General features: G+C 34.2%; 1 protein-coding gene across 1 annotated transcript in view; it reads left to right on the plus strand.

The window, feature by feature from the left end:
* Positions 1-23,475, plus strand: part of LOC122495036 (cadherin-10) — a 122,786-nt gene that overhangs the window by 95,658 nt on the left and 3,653 nt on the right. Inside the window, exons 8-10 of the mRNA XM_043600749.1 lie at positions 11,016-11,137; positions 17,387-17,495; positions 22,847-23,098. Coding sequence (XP_043456684.1) covers positions 11,016-11,137; positions 17,387-17,495; positions 22,847-23,098 — 483 coding nt within the window. The remainder of the gene's footprint in view (positions 1-11,015; positions 11,138-17,386; positions 17,496-22,846; positions 23,099-23,475) is intronic.

Below are 23,475 nucleotides of genomic sequence, written 5' to 3' on the forward strand. Positions count from 1 at the left end.
TGGCAACAACAGAGCCTTAAAATGAGTGTGGGGCCCTTCTTAGAGTAAGGCCCTGTACAATTGCCTATGAAGCCAGCTTTGTCCACTCAAGCAAACTTATTCGTGGTTTCTAATTTCTGTAATGTGATTTACATGGATAAAGCAACTCTTTAACTGTTTTAAAAAGAAGCATTAATTAGTTACTGAATGATGGGGAAAAACTAAGCCTATAAATTCCAAATCTGAAATACCAGGCTGAATCCACAAACACATATCAAAGTGAAGTTATTTGAATCCACCATTCCAGGATTTGGAAGGCAGAGCCTTGGGGCCAAATTGGCAAAAGTCTCAGAAGGACAGAACTAGGCTGGACAGATCATTAACAATGAATTCAATCAAGATAAAATAGTAGACTTAGCTTTGTCCTTAAATCTGGCTCTGAAATACAGGTTAACTCCACCATCCAAATGACCCAGTTTTTCTGTATTGTGATATAAATGGTTGTGCCTTTTAAGGCTAACTGAAGATTTTTTTTTTTTTTTTTGAGTTTTTATGTTCAGGAAAGCTTTTACTTCCATTACCTATCTCCATATTACCATGTTGCCATGTGTCTGACAGGGTCCAATCTGATCATTCCAGAATCATGATTGTTTGTGCTCTCTCCTTGACTCAAGATCCTAATTCAAGCCTAACGAGTTAGGAATTGCATTTTCCATTTCAGATACTTTGAGAAATGTAACTTCTAAAGCTAGTTGAAATAATTACGATTCTGTAAAAAGCAAAGCCAATTATGTTCTTCTTTTTAAGAACTAAGCCTATTTTTTGCCCTTAAGTGAAATCAATTTATGGAGTAGCTGCTGGAAATGCCTACCTGCCAAGCCACAAGCAGTCAGGGGCCCATTATGCTGTTCTGGCTGTTAAAGGAATAAGGGAGAGAGGGAAACAGCATATATAGGAAATTGTTTTTCCTAGATTTTAAGCACTGGGTTTGTGGTAAGTGTGCATTACACCAAGCCCTAAGCAGGACAGAATGATGTTTAAATGGACTTCTTACCAATGCGATTTCAGGCCCTGCCTCTAACAGTTTAATTCTATATTCCACAGCAGTGTAGCACATCATATGGCAAGCACTGCTCCAGGTAATTATTTAGTGCGTTATACCGGGAAAAAACTTCCCTTTTTCTTCTTCAAAAAACATTTTTAAACGCCATTTGGAGAATAAAAACCCTAAAATTAAGGTCACACTTGGATTGTAGAAACCTGTTGTAGACACTAATGAGTTCCTCTGCCCACATCTGAAAATTTGGCTATAATCATCGCGATACATTCTGAGAACAGGAGAGCGAAGTTCATGACCAAAGAACTCCATTTTCTATGCGTGGTTCCTTGACAGTAGAAATTCTTGCCCTAAGCAGGTAGAAAAGATACATCTTTCTAAAGCCTCGGATTTCTAGATAGCAATCTAAGCTTTCCTTTTCTTGGGTACGGAAAAGCCTGTTGAATACATAGGAATGCTCTCACATTTTAAGATCCTTTATTGCTGATACATTGTTGCTACAGTGGAGTGCGCCTGGATGACTCAGAGAGAGACCCAGGTGGTAAACATATGCCAGCTACCATTCTGTATGATGACTCTTGGAATGCTTTATGTTTTTATTTGTACATAAGCTGCAACATCTATCTGTAAAAAGATTAGTGTAAGCACTGTTGTTTGAATAGGTGACTCTGGGCCTGATGCTTTATAAGCACATTTATCCCTGTGGATTTAGCTTTTGATTTGAAGAGACTGGAATTGTTTGTAAAGAAGCTGGAGAATCTTCATATGGTGTCAGGCAAAGGACTAACAATGCAGTTGTTTAGATCTGAAACTTTTCTGTCTCTCTTGGCTTCTGCAGCATAGTTAGAAAGTGAATTGCTACCAGCAAGAGTTATTTTTGTCAGGACTCTATATTGAAAAAATATTTTGCTTATGTCTACTATTTAAGTATATGAAAAAGAACATACTAGAAAAGATGGAAGAATCATCCCTTCCCACTACTCCCCATGGCAACAAATAACTCTAGGTAGATTGAGGATTATTTGCAGGTGAACACTTTGTAGGTGAACTCTGGCTATTTGCAAATTGTTTAGGACTAAGGGAGGTAAGAAAAGAGTGGAATGGACTGTTTTTTTTTATCTCCTCTCTCCACTTCTCCCCACACATGGTCCTCTTCAGACCTGTATGAACTGTGGGGAAACTAGTTAACACATTTTTATTGTGTGAGTGCTTTGTGTGGAGTAACATAGCATAAACTCTCAAGGAATGTAAGAAAATGAAAAAGGTATGATGGTGATAATAAAGATGATCTTAATAATAATAATCAACATGTATTGAGCAATTAACCAACAAAGTAATCCTTTTTTTTTTTTTTGGATAGTTTTCATGCATTAACTCCATAGATTAGAAGTTCTATTTTGATTTATACTGAGTAAATTGAGGCATTAAAGAGATGGAGTAAATTGGCCAAAGTCACACAGTGAGTAAGTGGTGAATCTGGGAATCAAAGCAGCTGTGTTCCCAGGGTCTGAACTCTATAACCACCTGACACACAAGAAGTGAACAATAGGTAGCAATACATTAGTAAATATGAGATCAGAACCTGAGAATGGAATATATATGGTTTAAAAAGTGTAAGACTGGAAAAGAGTGTTAAAGAGAGGATGCCTTTTAAATTTCCCTCGAGAAAAGGAAGGCAGATAAACACACTTCAAATAGATTTAGAACTCTGCTTCCTTCATATGACTTTAACCTTGTAAACGTTCCTGCTGAGTAATCAGTTCTTAAGCATTATTTTTAAAAGTGCTGATTTCATTATTTTAGTAACATCATAATTACATGGAGAGAAAGGGGAAGAAATAAATTCTTTTGAATAGTAATATACACCCTATCTGGATATGACAATAATTTTTACTCTTGTATTTGAAAATCATTGAGATAAATAGAAAGTCAGATAAATTTCACAAAGGTAAATAATACTATCCATAAACCCTCTGAGTAAAGGCCATTTAATAACATTGCTATTGTCCCTCACCTCATATGCTATTTTTTGTTTTGCTTTGCTTTTATTTGTTATTTATTATTCGTATTATCATTACTATTAGTTTTAAATTTACATCGAAGTTAATTAACATATAGTGTAATGATGATTTCAGAATAGAATTTAGCGATGCATCACTTCCATGTAACACCGGTACTCATCCCAACAAGTATCTGCCTTAATGCACATCACCCATTTAGCCCATCCCCCCACCCAACACCCCGCCATCAACCCTCAGTTTGTTCTCTGTATTTAAGAGTCTCTTACAGGTTGTCTTTCTGTTTTTATAGTATTTTGCTTCTCTTCCCTTATTTCATCTGGTTTGTATCTTAAATTCCACATATGAGTAAAGTCATATGATATTTGTCTTTCTCTGACTTATTTTGCTAAGCATAATACACTCTAGTTTCATTCACGTTGTTACAAATGGTAACATTCCATTCTTTTTGATGGGTGAGTAATATTCCATTGTTTACATATACCATCTCTTTATTCATTCATCAGTCGATTGACATTTGGGAGTTTTTCATACTTTGGCTATTGTCGATATTGCTGCTATAAACATTGGGCTGCGTGTGCCCCTTCGAAACAGCACACCTGTATCCCTTGGATAGATGCCTAGTAGTGCAATTGCTGAGTCGCAGGGTAGTTCTATTTTTGGTTTTTTGAGGAACCTTCATACTGTTTTCCAGAGTGGCTGCACCAGCTTGCATTCCCACCAGCAGTGCAAAAGAGATCCTCTTTCTCCGCATCCTTGCCAACATCGGTTGTTGCCTGAGTTGTTAATGTTAGCCATTCTGACAGGTGTGAGGTGGTATCTCATTGTGGTTTTGGTTTGTATTTCACTGATGATCAGTGATGTTGAGCATTTTTTTCATGTGTCTGTTAGCCATCTGGATTTTTTTTTTCTTTGGAAAAGTATCTATTCATGTCTTTTACCCATTTCTTCACTGGATTATTTGTTTTTTGGTTTTTGAGTTTTATAAGTTCTTTAAAGATTTTGGACACTAACCCTCTATTTGGTATGTCATTTGCAAATATCTTCTCCCATCCTGTCAGTTGCCATTTAGTTTTGCTGATTGTTTCATTTGCTATGCAGAAGTTTTTTATCTTGATGAGGTCCAAAAGTTCATTTTTGCTTTTGTTTCCTTTGCCTCTGAAGATATCCAATAAGAAGTTCCTGCAGTCAAGGTCAAAAAGGTTGTTGCCTGTTTTCTCCTTTAGGATGTTAATGGCTTCCTGTCTTATGTTTAGGTCTTTCATCCATTTTGAGTTTATTTCTGTGTATGGTTAAAGAAATTGGTCCAGGTTCATTTTTCTACATGTTTCCATTCAGTTTTCCCAACAACATTTGCTGAAGAGACAGTCTTTTTTCCATTGGATATTCTTTCATTAATTGGCCATATATTTGTGGGTCCATTTCTGGGTTCTCTATTATGTTCCATTGATTGATGTATCTGTTTTTGTGCCAGTACCCTATTGTCTGGATGAATATTGCTTTGTAATATAGCTTGAATTCCAGAATTGTGATGCCTCCAGCTTTGTTTTTTTTGTTGTTGTTGTTGTTGTTTTTTTGGTTTTTGTTTTTGTTTTTTGTTTGTTTGTGTTTTTTTTTTTTGCATTATTTTGGCTATTCAGGGTCTTTTCTGGTGCCATACAAATTTTAAGATTGTTCTAGCTCTTTGAAGAATGTTGGTGTTATTTTGATAGGAATTTCATTGAATATGTAGTTTGCTTTTGGTAGTATCGGCATTTTAACAATATTTGTTCTTCCAATCCATGAGCATGGAATGTTTTTCCATTTTTTTGTGTGTCTTCTTCAATTTCTTTCATAAACTTTCTATAATTTTCAGTATAGTGTCAGTGTATAGATTTTTCACCTCTTGGTTAGTTTTATTCCTAGGTACTTTATGGTTTTGGGTGTAATTGTAAATGGGATCGATTCTTTGATTTCTCTTTCTGCTGCTATATTGTTGGTGAATAGAAATTCAACTGATTTCTATACGTTGATTTTATAGCCTGTGACTTTGCTGAATTCATGGATCAGTTCTAGCAGTTTTTTTGGTAGAGTCCTTTGAGTTTTTCACATAGAGTATCATGTCATCTGCAAAGAGTGAAAATTTGACTTCTTTCTTGCCAGTTTGGATGCCTTTTATTTCTTTGTGTTGTCTGATTGCTGAGGTGAGGACTTCCAACACTATATTGAATAACAGAGGTGAGAGTGGATATCCTTGTTGTGTTCTTGGACTTATGGGGAGAGCTCTCAGTTTTTACCCATTGAGGATGATATTAGCAGTGGGTCTTTTGTATATGGCTTTTGTGATATTGAGTTGTGATCTTTCTATCCCTACTTTCTTGATGATTTTTATCAAAAAGAGATGTTGTATTTTGTCAAATGCTTTCTCTGCATCTGTTGATAAGATCATGTGGTTCTTATACTTTCTTTTATTAATGTGATGTATGACATTGGTTGATTCGCAGATATTGAACCAGCCCTGCATCCCAGGAATAAATCCCACTTGATCGTGGTAAATAATCCTTTTAATGTATTGTTGGATCCAGTTTGCTAGTATCTTGTTGTTTTGCATCCATGTTAATAAAAGAAATTGGCCTGTAGTTCTTTTCAGTGGGGTCTTTGTCTGGCTTTGGTATCAAGGTAATACTGGCCTCATAGAATTTTTTGGAAGTTTCTTTCCATTTCTGTTTTTTGGAACAGCTTCAAAAAATAGGTGTTAAGTCTTTTTTAAATGTTTGGTAGAATTCCCCTGGAGAGCTATCGAGCCTTGGACTCTTGATTCTGGGAGATTTTTGATTATTGATTCAATTTCTTTACTGGTTATAGGTCTGTTCAAATTTTCTATTTCTTCCTGTTTCAGTTTTGGTAGTTTGTATGTTTTTAGGAATTTGTCCATTTCTTCTAGATTGCCCAATTAGTTCTCATATAATTGCTCATAATATTCTTTTATTATTGTTTGTATTTCTGCAGTGTTGGTTGTGATCTCTCCTCTTTCATTAATGATTTTATTGATTTGGGTCCTTTCCTTTTACTTTTTGATCAAACTGGTTAGGGGTTTATTAATTTTGTTAATTCTTTCAAAGAACGAGCTCCTGGTTTCATTGATCTGTTCTACTGTTTTGTTTCTGTTTTTTTGTTTTTGTTTTTTAATTTCAATATCATTGATGTCTGCTCTAATCTTTATTTTTTTCCCTTTTTATGCTGGTTTTGGGCTTTATTTGCTGTTCTTTTTCCAGTTCTTTTAGGTATAAGATTAGACTGTGTATCTGAGACCTTTCTTATTTCTTTAGGAAGGCCTGGATTGCTATATACTTCCCTCTTATGACCACCTTTCCTGCATCCCAGAGGTTTAGGGCTGTTGTGTTTTCATTTTCGTTGGTTTCCGTGTACTTTTTAATTTCCTCTTTAACTTCTTAGTTAACCCATTTATTCTTTAGTAGAATGTTCTTTAGTCTCCAAGTATTTGTTGTCTTTCTAGATTTTTTCTTGTGTTGATTTCGACTTTTATAGCGTTGTGGTCTGAAAATATGCACCATATGATCTCGATATTTTCATACTTGTTGAGGGCTGATTTGTGTACCAGTGTGTGATCTATTCTGGAGAATGTTCCATGTGCACTCAAGAAGAATGTGTATTCTGCTGCTTTGGTATGAAATGTTCTGAATATATCTGTTAAGGCCATCTGGTCCACTGTGTCATTCAAAGTCATTGTTTCCTTGTTGATTTTCTGTTTACATGATTTGTCCATTGCTGCAAGTGGGGTGTTGAAGTCCCCTACTATTATGGTATTATTATCAATGAATTTCTGTATGTTTGTGATTAATTGATATATATTTTCCATGTTGGGGGCATAAATGTTTACAATTGTAATATCTTGGTAGATAGACCACTTAATTATGATATAATGCCCTTCTTTATCTCGTTACAGTATTTTAAAAGCTAATTTGTTTTACATAAATAAGTATGGCTACTCAAGCTTTCTTTTGGTGACCATTGGCATGAGAGATGATTCTCCTTCCCCTTACCTACAATCTTCAGGTGTCTTTAGGTCTATAGTACGTCTCTTGCAAGCAGCATATAGGTTTGTCTTGCTTTCTCATCCATTCTGATACCCTATGTCTTTTGATTGAAGCTTTAATGTTTATTTATTTTTGAGACAGAGAGAGACAGAGCATGAACGGGGGAGGGTCAGAGAGAGAGGGAGACACAGAGTCTGAAACAGGCTCCAGGTTCTGAGCTGTCAGCACAGAGCCCGACGCGGGGCTCGAACTCACGGACCGCGAGATCATGACCTGAGCCGAAGTCGGCCGCTTAACCGACTGAGCCACCCAGGCGCCCCTGATTGAAGCTTTTAGCCCATTGACATTTAGAGTGGCTACTGGAAGATATGAACTTAGTGCCATTATGTTGCCTTTAATTGGAGTTTCTGGTGATGTTCTCTGGTCCTTTCTAGTCTTTGTTGCTTTTGATCTTTTTTGTTTTGTTTCATCTCTTCTCTCAGAGAGTCACCCTTAAAATTTCTTGCAGGGCTGGTTTAGTAGTCATGAACTCTTAGTTTTTGTTTGTCTGGGAAACTCTTTACCTCTTCTTCTATTTTGAATGACAGCCTTGGTGGATAAAGAATTCTTGGCTGCATATTTTTCAGATTTGCACGTTGGATATATCCTGCCCCCGCTTTCTGGCTTGCTAAGTTTTTGTGGATAGATCTGCTGCAACCCTGATGTGTCTTCCCTTATACATTAAGGGATTTTGTTCCCTTGCTGCTTTCATAATTCTTTTTGTTTGCACATTTTGTGAATTTGACTATGATATGCCTTGCTGATGGTCAGTTTTTGTTTAATCTAATGGGAATTCTTGGTGCTTCTTGGATTTTGATGTCTGTATCCTTCCCAAGATTAGGAAATTTTTCTGCTATAATTTTCTCACATAAGCCTTCTGCCCTTTTTTCTCTCTCTTCATCTTCTAGGACTCCTAGGATTTGTATATTATTTCTTTTTAATGTGTTACAGAGTTCTCTTAAGTCTTGTATTGTGCTCTTTTGACTTTGTTTCCCTCTTTTTGTTTCTGCTTCATTATTCTCCATAATTTTATCTTCTATGCCTCTGATTCACTGCTCTGCTTCGTCCATTCTTATCATCATGGCTCAACTCAAGATTGCATGTTGGATATAGTATTTTAATTTTGTCCTGACTAGTTACTTCTTTTATCTCTTCAGAAAGGGAAACTATGTTTTTTTTTTCAACCCTAGCTAATATTCTTACTACCATGGTTCTAAATTCTAATTCACACATTTTGCTTACATCTGTGTTGCTTAAGCCCCTGGCTGTCATTCCTTTCTGTTCTTTCTCTTGGGGTGAATTCCTTCGTTTTGTCATTATGGAGGAAGAAAAAGAATAAAATAAAAATTTTAAATTAAAATAATTATAAACAAAACATAAAAATTAAATAAAGGTAACTAGATCATAGATGTGTTTTGGTCTGCTTGTTGAAAGAAGCTTGGTATAATAGAGAAAAAAGGTAGAGAAAAGATAGGAAAAAAATTAAGAAAATTTTTAAAGATTAAACAATATTTGTATAATAAAATATAACAAAATGAAATAAATAATAAAATAGAATTTTAAAACTACAAAAAATAGTAAAAATAATTAAAATAATAAAAAATATTCTTGCAAAAGAGAAAATAAAAATAATTTTGTCTCTTTCTGTAATGAAGAAAAACAAAAGAAAAAAACTATTTCAAGAAAGACAGAAGCAAAAAAAAACCAACAAAAGAAAAACAAAACAACAACGAATAAATAAATGAACCAACAAACAGAATGAAACCCAAATGAAGTTAACATTCAGTGTCCCCTAGAACTTGAGCTATGAAGCACTCTATATAGTCCATACAGTAAGCAAGCAGAGAGACTTGTGCTGGTTGTCTAGGGGATGTGCTTGGAGGATGCATTTGGATGGGGATTGGTGTAATGGCTCCATTCTCCACTATGTGGAGCTACTTAGTTTACTGGGTTGGATGTGCATGCATATGCGTGTGCAGGAGAGGTAGAAATGGCCTCACCCAGCTTCCTAGTCTCTGGCATAGGAACTTCATGCTCTCATGAAGCCCCTCCTTTGTCTCAGGGCTCCTTCCACTCCTTGCCTCTACCCTGTCCATGTCCAAGCATCAGGCTGCCAGGCAGCACCTCCCTTAGAGTTTTATCTCAAGTGGGGCTGTGTTTCAAAACCCCTCTCTGCAGAGACCCCTGTGACTTGGGCCCATGCCAACTCTCTGGGAAAGGGTCTTGCTGAGCAACAACCGGGTGCCTGCTTGCCCCAGAAAATGATTGTGTAATTACACAGTGACGCTTCTCCCCCGTGGCACATGAACCCCTCAGACCCCGATGCCTGCTCCTGGGGATCGTCACTACTTCCTCCCCAGAGCACCAACAGGCACTAAGCACCAGAATTTCAGACTCTGTGCTCCACTGTTTATATAATCCTAATGGTATTGAAATCCTTTCCTTTCTCCCTGTCACTGGTTTTGGGGAACAGAATTCTTGTTCAGTCCCCTGTGAGTGTTTTCACTCTTTCTTTTTCTTTCCCTCCAGCAACTTTTGGGGGAGTGCTTTTCTTGCATGATCCCGATTTACTGCACTCTCCCCCTTTCTCTATCCTCTCTCTGCAAAAACAGCTCCCTACCCTCTGTGGCTTCTCTCTCTTTCCCACTTCACCTCTCTACATTCCTGAATTCTGAATTCTGCTGGATTCTGTGGCTCAAGTTATGCAGATTGTGGTGTTAATCCTCATATCAATTTCCTAGGTGTGCAAAATGGTTTGGTGCTGATCTACGTGCATTTCAGGGACATGACAAGCTGAGGGTTTCCATGCTCCTCCACTATCTTTCTTAGACCCCTGCTTTCCTTTGTTTTTAGCTAGTTACTTCCTTTGTTCTTTTATACTGATCTTCAGTTTGACTTTGCTGAAGTACACATAGAAGTTCAACTATATCCAAAGACTAAGATTTTGACATCACAAAGGTTGATAAATAGAACCTGAATTTAAGATGTCAAATCACTCTTAGATATCAGTACACATTCCTAGAAAATCCCATTGTTGAGATAATGGAATTATGATTAATACATTATTGTTACTCCATGCTATGTTGTTACCTCATGTCTGTAAATAGACATTAATATTTTAAAATTCCACTTACAAATCAAGACAATTTTAATGCATATTTTTATGTGAAAACTTTGATGCTGTTGATTTTTAAATTTGTAAGAAAAAAAAAACAAAACATTATTATTCTACTATATATTACTACCAAACTGACTTTATTTTACAAAATTCAGCCTGGATTGTTGAAGTTATACCAGTAACAACTAATGAAAAATTCAAATGCTTATATTTTACTGTAAATTTCCATCCAACTTGTAAAATTAGTAGCTGTATATTAAAATTTCCAAAAGACGAATTGAGAGTAGCTATTGGAATACATTTTAGTGATTAAAGTAGTCAGGAGGGTAAGTTGTAATATAAAAACCACTCATTATGAGCTTATGACTATGGGCTGGTTAATAATTTAAAGTTATTTCTTCAACCAAAAACTTGCTGAAGCTTAATATAATACTGTATGATAAAGATTTAATAACTATTTGTTCTTATTTTACATATTTTGGACAGTCAGGACACAAATACAATATGAACTCATTTACACTGGATTTTGCTTTTGAAAAGATTTTCCAAAATAATAGTAGTACTCTTGAGGCCGATAATAACTGAATTTATGACTACTTAATTAGGCTCTGTAGTAATTTTCTTTATTGCATTTGCTCATTATGTTAGTAAAATGAACACGATGCTTATTTTTATGTGAGCACTTAATATCCACAAGATGCCTGTATAAATTAAATCTGGTGCACAAATGTGTCTTCCTAAACAAATTTTTCCTTTCCCTTTTCTAGACAATCCCAAAGAGATGACTCGTGTGGCTGTTTTTGTCAGAATTTTGGATGTTAATGACAATGCTCCACAATTTGCAGTGTTCTATGACACTTTTGTATGTGAAAACGCCAGACCAGGGCAGGTGAGCAACCATAGGACTTAAAAGCTTTGGAATATTTCAGTGGCTTCTTAAATATTTTCTTTTCCTAATCTTAAGAAGAATGAGTAAACAGAGATAAAAACAATCATATAAGTACCAGTAATATAATTTTTTTAAAGGTTGATGTTGGGATGCCCGGTGCCTGGATGGCTCAGTCAGTTAAATGTCTGACTCTTGATTTCTGCTCAGGTCATGATCTCGTGGTCATGAGATCAAGCCCCTCATTGGGCTCTGTTCTGGACATGGATGCTGCTCAAGATTCTCTCTCCCTCTCCTTGTGCCTCTCCCCTGGTTATGCTTCACCTTTCTCTCTCTCTCTCTCTCTCTCTCAAAAAAAAAAAAAAAAGCTGATGTTTTTAGAATTAAAAAATGTTCTGAATGACAATATAGTGAGTTTCATATTTCTTTTGTGCAGTTAAAAAGAAAATATAAGACATTGTTGTTGCCACAACAGTTAAGGTGTAAGAAGAAATAAGTTTCACTTGTTAAACTTTCAAGCACAAAAACAGGGAGGAAAAAAAAAAACTCTGCTCTTTCTTTAGATGAATACTGTAACTGCTAGAGAAATGGGAGATGGAAGTTAAAAAAAACACAGAGACAGATACATGGGATCAGCTAGACAGTGCATCAATATTCCAATGTATGCAAATGATTTGAAAGCAGACTGTAGGATTCACTCCTTAGATTTATACTTGTATTTCATCATTATAGCAACACTTAGAGTGCTTAATGACTTAGTTTTTGTCCTTTAAAACATTCTTTATACATCAGCTTTGTTTATAACTCTTTAAGTCTTTTCCTCAGCGGACTCATTTTGTTGTTTGCAAAACTCCAGTGTATATGGCTGAAAGAAATGCTCTTAATTGGTTTGAGTGCTATCTTCACAGAAGGAAGCTGCATGTTATAAATAATAATTGGGAATCAAATGTGTTTTATTAAAGGAAGAGGACCCATCCCAAAACTGTATTATGTTTTGACATCATTTGATGCTCTTTATAAACATCAATGTCATTGTTACATTTTTATGCAAATTACCTTGTGGAATAACACAAATTCTTCCTTCTGAAGATTCTAACAGGAATTCAATAGCCTGTCTATTGTTGGAAATGGCAAAATTGCTGCAATTGGATTCATTTTTTATTTGAAAATGTTATGGAAATGTTTAATTTGGAATATTTAAATGACAAAGCTACTTCCGACCTACTTCTTAATGAAACAGTGTTTGCCCTGAAAATACCATTCCAAATAGTCCTCTGCTTGGCAGGCTCAGCATGATATAAGTTGAAGCCTTTTCTCTAAAGAGATAAATTACCCACTTTGCAACTGCTTCATGCATTGCTTTCTCTATGGTTATTCTATTTGATTTTCAAGAGATATCTTTTCAGAGCATTTGAATCATTTTAAATACTGATTTCCAAATGTATTCAAAATATACAAAATAAGGGATTATGTTTTTTTTTCTTTATGCCTCTTTTTAAAAAATATATCTGGTTTAGTAACTTTATATTTTTTGGACTTTAAAAACCACTTGGCGTATTGAAGGAAAATAATAAAATAGAAGAAAATTTTAATTTAAAGAGTAACCTATTTTGACCAACTTGATAGGAATAACATGATTAATAATTTTTGTCTAATTATCTGAATGTGCAATAGCTTCCCATAGTAGTTTTTATTTTTAATGTTTATTAATTTGTTTTGAGAGAGAGAGAATGAGAGAGAGTATGAGCAGGGAAGGGGCAGAGAGCGAGAGAGAGAAGAGAATCCCAAGCACACTCCACACTGTCAGCACGGAGTCAGATGTGGGACTTGAACCCGTGAACCATGAGATCACAACCTGAGCAGAAATCAAGAGTCAGAGGCTTAACCAACTGAGCCACCCAAGTGTCCCCATAGTAGTTATTTTTAATAAGATCAGTTTGTTAAATATCATTTTGGTCTCACAGGCTGAAAAATGTTCCTTAAACCAAATACTTACGTACTCAATGATGGAATTCTAGGTTACAGCATCCTAGGAGGTAAAACTAAGGTTTGGAAAAGTCCTTCACTGAAACTTCCTTGAAATTTGTTTGTTAACTCTGCCTTCCTTCCTTCTGGGAAGTAGGAGCTTCTCAGGACTTCTGGGTGTGCTTTAGTTATTTGTAGAGTATTTCAACCAAACTAATTCTCTGAATTAAGTGCCGATTAAAAGTAGCACTTTGAACAGCAGTATAGGAAATGATTCCATTTATTTGGTGCGTGGACAAAACGAGAAGACAGAGATAAACTTAACTACCATCTCCTCCTCCTTTTCTGCTTATTCCCTGATCTAAGAGTAGGAGACTTTCCCCCTTGGAAAAGATGGAGCTTACAATTGATGTAGCATTAACAGATCCTTCTTGTGCCTGAACTAGGCTACTTGAGTCCTCATCTTTTCCATCACAGAAAGAGTCTCTTGGGAAGGAGAGGAAAGAAGACCGGCTGTTTCATTTCTCATTGATTTTCAGTCAATAAAATATATTTTAATAATTTTAATCGTTATGGGAAGGAAATACAATTTCTGTCTCAGATTCCCAGAGTCTCCCGAGGGAGGAGTGCTACTTGTATTCACCCACAGATAGTATCTGAGCTCCAGGCCTTTATCAAAACCCAAATATCCCACTACATATCTCCATGGCACAGTGTTTAGTTACTTACCAGCTACTGAAATGGGTGCTTTTTACCAGAACAAAGGTAATTTTTGCATCAATGGAAACTACTACTCTAACCACTGGCAATGCTAATGATCACTGAAACACCTTCTTGCTGAATTGAGATTATTTTAGAATAGCCTAGTAAAAATACAAACCAATTATGTTACAGCTCAAGAGATACAATGTAAATGACTTATCAGTGTCTGTTCTTCATATGCTCAAAATGAATACTAGACATCACCAGTGTTTTTGTTTTTGTTTTCCATAATGTGGCAACCTATTGTATTGGAAGTGATCTAAAATGAATTTGTCAAATTCAAAAATGAATTTGTCTCTAGCAGGAATAAAATAGTGAGTACTTATACAGAGAGATAGGGGATATCTCCTTCTTGTTGCCAACTTATGATTTCTATTGCAAATCAACTCAAATGTATAATATATATATACACATAATATATATTATATAATATATATTTATATTGTATAATATAATATATAATATATGTATATATTATATGCATATAATGTATATATATTATATGTATATGATATGTATAATATATATTATAATATATTTTATAATATATATGTTTATATATTATAATATATATTTTATAATATATAATATGTTTATATATTATAATATATATTTTATAATATATAATATGTTTATACATTATAATATATATATTATAATATATAATATGTTTATATATTATAATATATATTTTATAATATATAATATGTATGTGTATGTGTATATATATATATATGCCCATATGTATATGGTACATATGCCAAAACAAATAAGCACACATATACCAAAACAAAATACAGTTGATTCTTGAACAGCATAGGGGTTGGTTACTTTCTTTATAACATTTAAAGAAAATATATCAGTGAATCACTAATTTTAAAATCAATGATGCTATCATGTTTTATTCAAACAACATATTTTAATTAAGAATTTTTGCATAAGGGGCGCATGAGTGGCTTAGTCAGTTAAGTGTCCAACTCTTGGTATCAGCCAATGTCTTGATCTCACGGTTCGTGAGATTGAGCCCCATGTTGGGCTCTGCGCAGACAGTGAGGAGCCTACTTGGTGTTCTCTCTCTCCCTCTCTCTCTTTGTGCCCCTCCCCCATTCTCTCTCTCTCTCTCTCTCTCTCAAAATAAATAAATAACTGCTAAAAAAATTAAAGAAAAGAAATTTTGTGTAAGGAGACCTGGGTGGCTCAGTCGTTTAAGTGTCTGACTCTTGATTCCTGCTCAGATCATGATCTCATGGTTGGGCTCTGAGGTGAGCATGGAGCCCACTTGCGACTCTCTCGCTTCTGCTCTCTGTGCCCTTCCTCTGCTCACGGGTACATGTGAGAGCATGAATGTATATGCTCTCTCCCAAAATAAATGAATAAACATTAAAAAAAAGGAATTTTTGTGTAAACCGTTATAATTTCTTATATGTAAAGATGTGACCATTTTGTTCTCTGTAGTGTATTATTTTGATTTGTAGAAATAAACTGAAATTATAATTTGTAATCATAACTGAAAATGTATATTTATTATGAAACATTATAGCTTTTATTTTAAAAGGCCTACTTTTAAAGTTTTAGCTCTACTTTTAAGTTTCTATCATTTTGTCTGTATGTGTGCCAACATATTAATCTTAATGTGTATAAACATAAAAATTATATTTAGTCTACTATCTTTCTTGATGTTATTTCATTTATGTCATTTTCCCCCTCAACTTATTCTTATAAATCACTATTTAAAAGTATAATCTTTTAGACTGCCTGACAAATAAGAGTCATTCAAGAAATGTTTTTATAATTGAATTGATACCTCTTAAAGGGTATTAATTAATTATTGTATAAACATCTTTCTCTTTAATTCCTTCACATATGTACCATTTTTAGTTGTGTATTGGATGGCTAAGCAATTAGCAATAATCTTTGATTTTTATTCAATCTTAAATTACCACTAAAGTTTCATTAAATAGTTATGTTTCATTTTAAAATATATTTTAAAATTATTCGAGGCTTAAATGATTTTTTTGGCTGCTTATTCTTAGATAATAAACATTTATCTTTGATCAAATTATATTTCTTTTATCATTTAGAAGGAAGTGGTTAAGGTTGTAAATAAATAGGGAGTACATAAAATTTATCACACTTTTATTTTTATAAGGTAATCTAAAAGAAGACTAATTCAATACAGAAGAGTTAAAATAATTTATTTTTCATATTTACTTGATATAATGTTATGAAATCTCTTTTTATTTTTTTTATTTTTTTTTTAAAGAATTTTGACAGGACTTTATTTTTTTTATTTATTTTTTTTATTTTTTTTTTCAACGTTTATTTATTTTTGGGACAGAGAGAGACAGAGCACGAACGGGGGAGGGGCAGAGAGAGAGGGAGACACAGAATCGGAAACAGGCTCCAGGCTCTGAGCCATCAGCCCAGAGCGCGATGCGGGGCTCGAACTCACGGACCGCGAGATCGTGACCTGGCTGAAGTCGGACGCTTAACCGACTGCACCACCCAGGCGCCCCTGAAATCTCTTTTTAAATAAAAATCAGTAGCAAATATTTTGATCAAATATAGACACAATGTTAAAATGAGTCAATTTATTAAAGTATATTCCTTTTAGTTAAGCATAAATTTGACCATTTATATAAACATCAATATACAAGTTAACAACTTCTGAAGCTCTCTTGCAAATTAAGATGCACAAAAATATATATAAAATGTTATACATATAAATTAAGGACAAAATGGGAATATATGCAAATATTACATAGCTATATGTTATATATATATATTTAATAATATTAAACATATATGGTCAAAGCACTGATCCGATTACAGTATAAGGTGTTAAATTTTCTTCTTTGTTACCATATAGCATCTTATATTGTCTCTTATCCTTAAATAAGTCAGAGATGATCTTTATAAAATAACCATTTCCCATAGTATGCATATATTGAATTAAAAATATGTAATTTTATTTACAGTGCAGATGAAGTGAGCTATTACTGCTAAAGTAGACCATAATGTTTAAGTCCTTCATTTAAAAAGTTTTGCATAATATTATCTACATAATCTCTACTTTCTTTGAATAATTTTCACTTTACTTTTTTTTGATAAGGAGAAAAGCCATAATCACAATAGTTTTCTGAATTTTTCCTACATTAGATAAACTCTTCCAGATTAATGTTTAAAGATGTGTGAAATAACCTACTCATTTTAAATGCTAAATTAATAAGGATGCAAAGAATACAATATTACCAGTTTTTATTTTGAAGAAATGGATAATATATAGGAGAAATTGAGAAGGAGGGACAGAGAGAAGCATGGAGGGAAGTAGAGAGACGAGGACTCTATTAAAATTAAAGTAACAACAACAACAAAAAAGATGGAATAAGCCAAAGATACATGCACAAGGAAAAAAAAAAACAACTGCCTTTAAATTTAGACAAAATTTGATGTTAAAAATTACATATTGTTAAGCAGGTTATACCCATAGAATTTGATAAATATGCATTTTTCTCTTTTCTCCAGCTAATACAGACTATAAGCGCAGTAGACAAAGATGACCCTTTAGGTGGACAGAAATTTTTCTTCAGTTTAGCTGCTGTCAATCCCAACTTCACAGTACAGGATAATGAAGGTAAATTTTAGAACACGGTCATTATGATTTAAGGTGACATTTACAACTTTTCCCCAAAGTAGCAATTAACATGTATGGTGTATTAATTTATTGATCTGTGTTACAAAATGTTGTTTTCATAAGGTATTTAATCAGATTAATTTCTTGACAGTGTTCATTTTCTCAAAATATCAAAAAAATAGTAAATTATTTGAAAAAAATCTCTACATGAGTACTAATGAAGAGATTGGATCTTGTAAACATTAGAAAGGCTGGAAATAATCAGACACATGGGTTAGGGAAATGAATGACTCAGTGAGACCCTTGTGCAAATTTCAATGATACTTAGCAGCAACAGATTCACCAAAGCCAAGAAGGCATGGAGTATGGGTCAGAAGAAAGAGAAATAACCATATTAGCCTGTGAGGGTTTAAGTGCAAAAGCAGTTGCAAGGACAAGATATACTATTCTTTTGTGTAATATGTAAATATTACGATGTCTCTGTGATCAAAAATACTGAAATTACATTTCTTGCATTCCCAAAAAGAGCAAAAACAGATTTTTATAGGAAAAAATATGAAAATAGTTACTATTTTTAAAAAGTTGAACAGCTTTATTCTTTGAAAAATATATGTGGTAATTATCTTAGTCTAAAAGTGTGTAGAGCTTAACCCCCCTCCCGCAATAAGTATATGTTAAACTAACACTATCAGGTGATCTTTCCAAAACGGCATACATATTTTAGAGTAAATGTATATATGGTTATTCTTAAAATAAATGTAATAACTACTTACTACCTTGGCATATTTGGAAATACCTTCATAACGATGTAGCTACACTGGTAGAGGCAGATGGCTATATCACCTCTAGGTGGCTTTCAGAATATCAGAAAGAAGTTGAAGATAATGGATAGTTTTACATTAACCCAATTTTTATTTGAAATATTTGATATGGTAGAAAGTGCACAAATCAGTTGAAGAGAGGGCACCCACTGGTAACATCTGTTTACTAAATTGGAGTTTCTGAAATGTCTGTTTTGTATCCCTCTGAACGTCTAAAATAATTGTGATGGGAAAAATTAGCCTAGGGTTGGCAGATAAGACACAAAATGTCCACTTTCATCTGCATATCAGTAAAACAACACCCATTATTTTAGTTGCTGAATCTGGCATCCTATATATGGAACGTAGACTGGACATCCCTAATACTGAACTGGCGACATCATTCATCTTTCTAAGCGTGTTTTAATTTATGTTCCTGTTAAACCAAGCCCTGGCTCCCAATAAACCACCTCTCAATTTTGAAAAGTATTAGAGACGAAATAGTGTTACCTTATCACAACATTTCACAGTTACTAGGTAAGCACCTTTAGGCTAATCTTAATTAAGTTCTCCCAAGTAGTGGCATCTTCCTATATTTGGGAGAGTTCCTGATCTTATATGAGGTACTCAGAGCAAGAGTTGAAGCCTTATAAATATACATCTGAACATGTCACTATATAGAACACCACTAAAGTCAGATGGAATATAGGATATAATCCTGCATAAATTCACTAATTTGTTATCGTGCATTTTGAAAGAAATTCTATTGAGAAATGGAATTGCTCTTCTTGAGAAAATACCCTTGTGTTTATCTATATGTTCAGCTTAAAAAACTTTATGGTATAAGTTTTTAAAATTTAATTCCTTGCTTCTGTGATAACACACTTGGAACTTTTAATTGTTAAGATTCCCTTACTTTCCACTAACATAGATTGAGAGCATAATTATACGATGACTTTTTGAATATTTAATAAAATGGTTTGAATAGAATGGCTAGTTTAGGGTAAAATGACATTTTGTTCTTCAATATAATAAAACTATTGTAGATAAAATTAACATTTAGAAACTTTGGAAAAGTTAAAAAAGGGAAAGCCAAGAAGATTCTAAATATAACCATACGCTAACACCTGTTGTTTTTTGTGTTGTTGATTTTAGCCATTCTGACAGGTGTGAGGTAATATCTCACTGTAGTTTTAATTTGTATTTTCTGATGATCAGTGATATTGAGCACCTTTTCATGTGTCTGTTTGCCATATGTATGTCTTTTTTGTAAAAAATGCCCATTCTTATCTTCTGCCCATTTTTAATTAGATTATTTGTTTTTTTGGTGTTGAGTTTTGTAAGTTCTTTATAGATTTTGGATACTAACCCCTTATCAGGTATGTCATTTGCAGATATCTTTTCCAGTTCTGTAGGTTGCCTTTTAGTTTTGTTGATTGTTTCCTTCGCTGTGCAGGAGCTTTATCTTTTGATGAAGTGCCAATAATCTATTTTTGCTTTTGTTTCTTTTGCCTCAGGAGACATGTCTAGTCAGAAGTTGCTATGGCTGATGTCAAAGAGGTTACTACTACCTGTGTTCTCTTCTAGGATTTTTGTGGTTTCAGATCTCACATTTAGGTTATTCAGTCTTTAATCCATTTGGAATTTATTTTTGGGTTTGGTGTAAGAAAGTGGTCCAGTTTCATTCTTTTGCATGATGTCATCCAGTTTTCCCAACACCATTTGTTGAAAAGATGGTCTTTTCCTCACTGGATATTCTTTCCTGCTTTGTCAAAGATTAACTGACCATGTAGTTGTGGGCTCATTTCTGGGTTTTCTATTTTGTTCTGTCGATCCATATGTGTCTATTTTTGTGCCAGTACCATACTGTTTTTATCACTACAACTTTGTAATGTAAGTTGAAGTCTGGAATTGTGATGCCTCCAGCTTTGCTGTTTTCTTTCAAGGTGGCTTTAGCTATTTAGGGTCTGTTGTGGTTTCATACACATTTTAGGATTGTTCTTCTAGCTCTGTGGAAAATGCTGTTGGTATTTTGATAGGGATTGCATCAAATGTGTAGATCGTTCTGGGTAATATAGAGATTTTAACAATATTTGTTCTTCTAATACATGAGCATGGAATGTTTTTCCATTTCTTTGTGTTCACTTCCATTTCTTTCATCAGTGTTTTATAGTTTTCAGAGGACGGGTCTTTCACCTCTTTGGGTAGGTTTGTTCCTAGGTATCTTATTGATTTTGGTGCAATTATGAATGGGATTGATTCTTTAATTTCTCTTTCTGCTGCTTCGTTATTGGTTTATAGAAATACAACAGATTTCTGTACATTTATTTTGTATCTTGTGACTTTACTGACTTCTTGTGTCACTTCTAACAATTTTTTGGTGGAGTCTTTTGGGTTTTCTATATGGAGTATCATGTCATGTACAAATAGTGAAGGTTTTACTTCTTCCTTGTGGATTCGGATGGCTTTTATTTCTTTTTGTTGTCTGATTGCTGTGCCGAAGACTTCCAGTACTATGTTAAACAACAATGGTGAGAGTGGACATCCCTGTCTCATTCCTGACCATGGAGGAAAAGCTCTCAATTTTTCCCCGTTAAGAATAATATTAATTGTGGGTTTTTCATATAGGGCCTTTATTATTTTCAGGTATGTTCTTTCTAAACTTACTTTGTTGAGGCTTTTGTCATGAATGAGTGTTGGCAATGATGTGGAGAAAGGAGAACCCTCTTACAGGATTGGTGGGAATGCAAACTGGTCCAGCCACTCTGGAAAACAGTATGGAGTTTCATCAAGAAGTTAAAAATAGAAGTACCCATGGTACAGAACTTTTACTACTATGTATTTACCCAAAGAATACAAAAATACTATTTCAAAAGGATGCATCCTAGTGTTTATAGCAGCATTATCTACAATAGTCAAATTATGGAAACAGCCCAATCTACTCTGACTGATGAATGGATAAAGATGAAGTGTTGCATGGGTGGAGCTAAGCTAAATCAATCAATCAGAGAAAGACAAATACCATATGATGTCACTCATATGTGGAATTTAAGATACAAAACAAAAGAACAAAGGGGGAAAAAAGAGATAGAGACAAACCAAGAAATACATACTTACACTTAACTATAGAAAAGAAACTGATAATTGCCAGAGGAGAGATGGGGGGGTGGGGGAACAGGTGATGGGATTGAGAAATGCCCTTGTTGGGATGAACACTTAGTGTTGTATGGAAGTGTTGAGGCACTATATTGCACACCTGAAATTAATACTACACTTTATGTTGACTAACTGAAATTTAAATAAAAACTTAAAAAAAGAAAAACATATATATCCATATGCCTATAAATGCTAATTTTAGTGTAGGTTTGATACTGGAAGAATTATATCCTAATACTTCTTGGAAGAAAAATCAGATTTGCAAAATTATCAGGGCCACATTTTATTATTTTTTTTAATTTGCAGGTGTACATCTTCTATTTTGCTAATCTCCTTTCCTAGCTTATGCAGTTAACCGATGTAGTAGAAATAACTTCTTACTAATAATTTAGGAAATGACAGTTTTATAGTCAACCACTATACCTGCAATAAATTATCACCGTTCTTTTTCTGTCCTACACGATTTGAGCAATTGGCTAACTCACTCCCTTCCCTCCGTTAGCATTTTACACAAGCTTATGGGATTGGCTAAATAAGACTAAGTGCATTGGATAAATGGAATAGAAAATTATCATGCAAGTGTGTAATGATTTTATTGAAAAAATACTGATTATAGAAGGCTAGGATAAATCTTTGTTTATTAACTGTACCACCTCCATTTAAGGATACTGGCTGAGTTACCAGATAAAGAAAATTTCAGTAGCAAAATACTGGGTAGTAGAATGCTAGTGTTTATTCAACCCTTACATTTCTCTGTGCCTCTGTTAGGCACCCCACATCAGCTGTCTTCCACCAGTACTTTGGGTTATATATTATATTCATTTTAATGGGGAGAAATTAAAGTTCAGAAATATAAATAACTTGCTCACTGTGGTTCATATATTGGGACCCTTGAAGGGTTTGGAGTACATTGTTGATTTTAAGAGCGCAACTACACTTAACATTTGCCCATTCACATTTTTCTTCATGAAATTAGATTAGTGTGTGCTGTGTGTGTGTGTGTGTGTGTGTGTGTTTGTACATAAATATACATGCATTTATAAATAAAAAAAATATTTACTATGATTTTTTCTTCGTACGCATATGTATGTTCTCTGAAAATTCTGCAAACCAATATGCTATCATCCTTGCAACCCTTCTCATAAAAACTTGCCATTTTAAAAGCATTATCTGAAAATTAGTTGGAAATCTAATAAATAAGCATAGTTATCAGATACCTCCAGCTATCTAATCTATCTTATATTTTAGTTGCATTGCATACATTTTATAGGAAAACCGACAGTAATTTTATAGTTTACATGAACATCTTTTTACTTATATGTCAAACCATCAGTGATCAAGACGAGAGAAAGGTACTATCCCAAGCCATTTTTAATATTTTCAAATTTATTTTAGATAATACTGCCAGAATTTTAACCAGAAAAAACGGATTCAATAGACATGAAATAAGTACCTATCTCTTGCCCGTGGTGATATCAGACAATGATTACCCAATTCAGAGCAGCACAGGCACGCTGACCATCCGAGTGTGTGCTTGCGACAGCCAAGGCAACATGCAGTCCTGCAGCGCTGAAGCTCTGCTCCTCCCCGCGGGTCTCAGCACCGGGGCCCTCATCGCCATTCTCCTCTGCATCATTATTCTGCTGGGTAAGAAAAGTGTGTGAAAATATGATTATTGCCACATTGTATATTTGTAAATCAGAAATTCTGTTATCAAAATAATTCTTCCGGGCGCCTGGGTGGCTCAGTCCTTAAGCATCAGACTTCGGCTCAGGTCATGAGTTCGAGTCCCACACTGGGTGAGCAGAAGCCCCTCTTTGTGTGAGCCCTGTTTCTTTCTCTCTCTCTCTCTCTCTATCTCTCTCTCACTTTCACCTTGTCTCTTTCAAAAAAAAAACAAACAAAACTTTAATTTAAAATAAATAAATAAATAAATAAATAAATAAAATATCTCCTCCCAAATTAACTCCAATATTTAAGACAGACATAGGTTAACCATAGGATATTGTTAAATTAAAATATTT

The sequence above is a fragment of the Prionailurus bengalensis genome, chromosome A1, assembly GCF_016509475.1.
Source record: "Prionailurus bengalensis isolate Pbe53 chromosome A1, Fcat_Pben_1.1_paternal_pri, whole genome shotgun sequence".
NCBI lineage: Eukaryota > Metazoa > Chordata > Mammalia > Carnivora > Felidae > Prionailurus > Prionailurus bengalensis.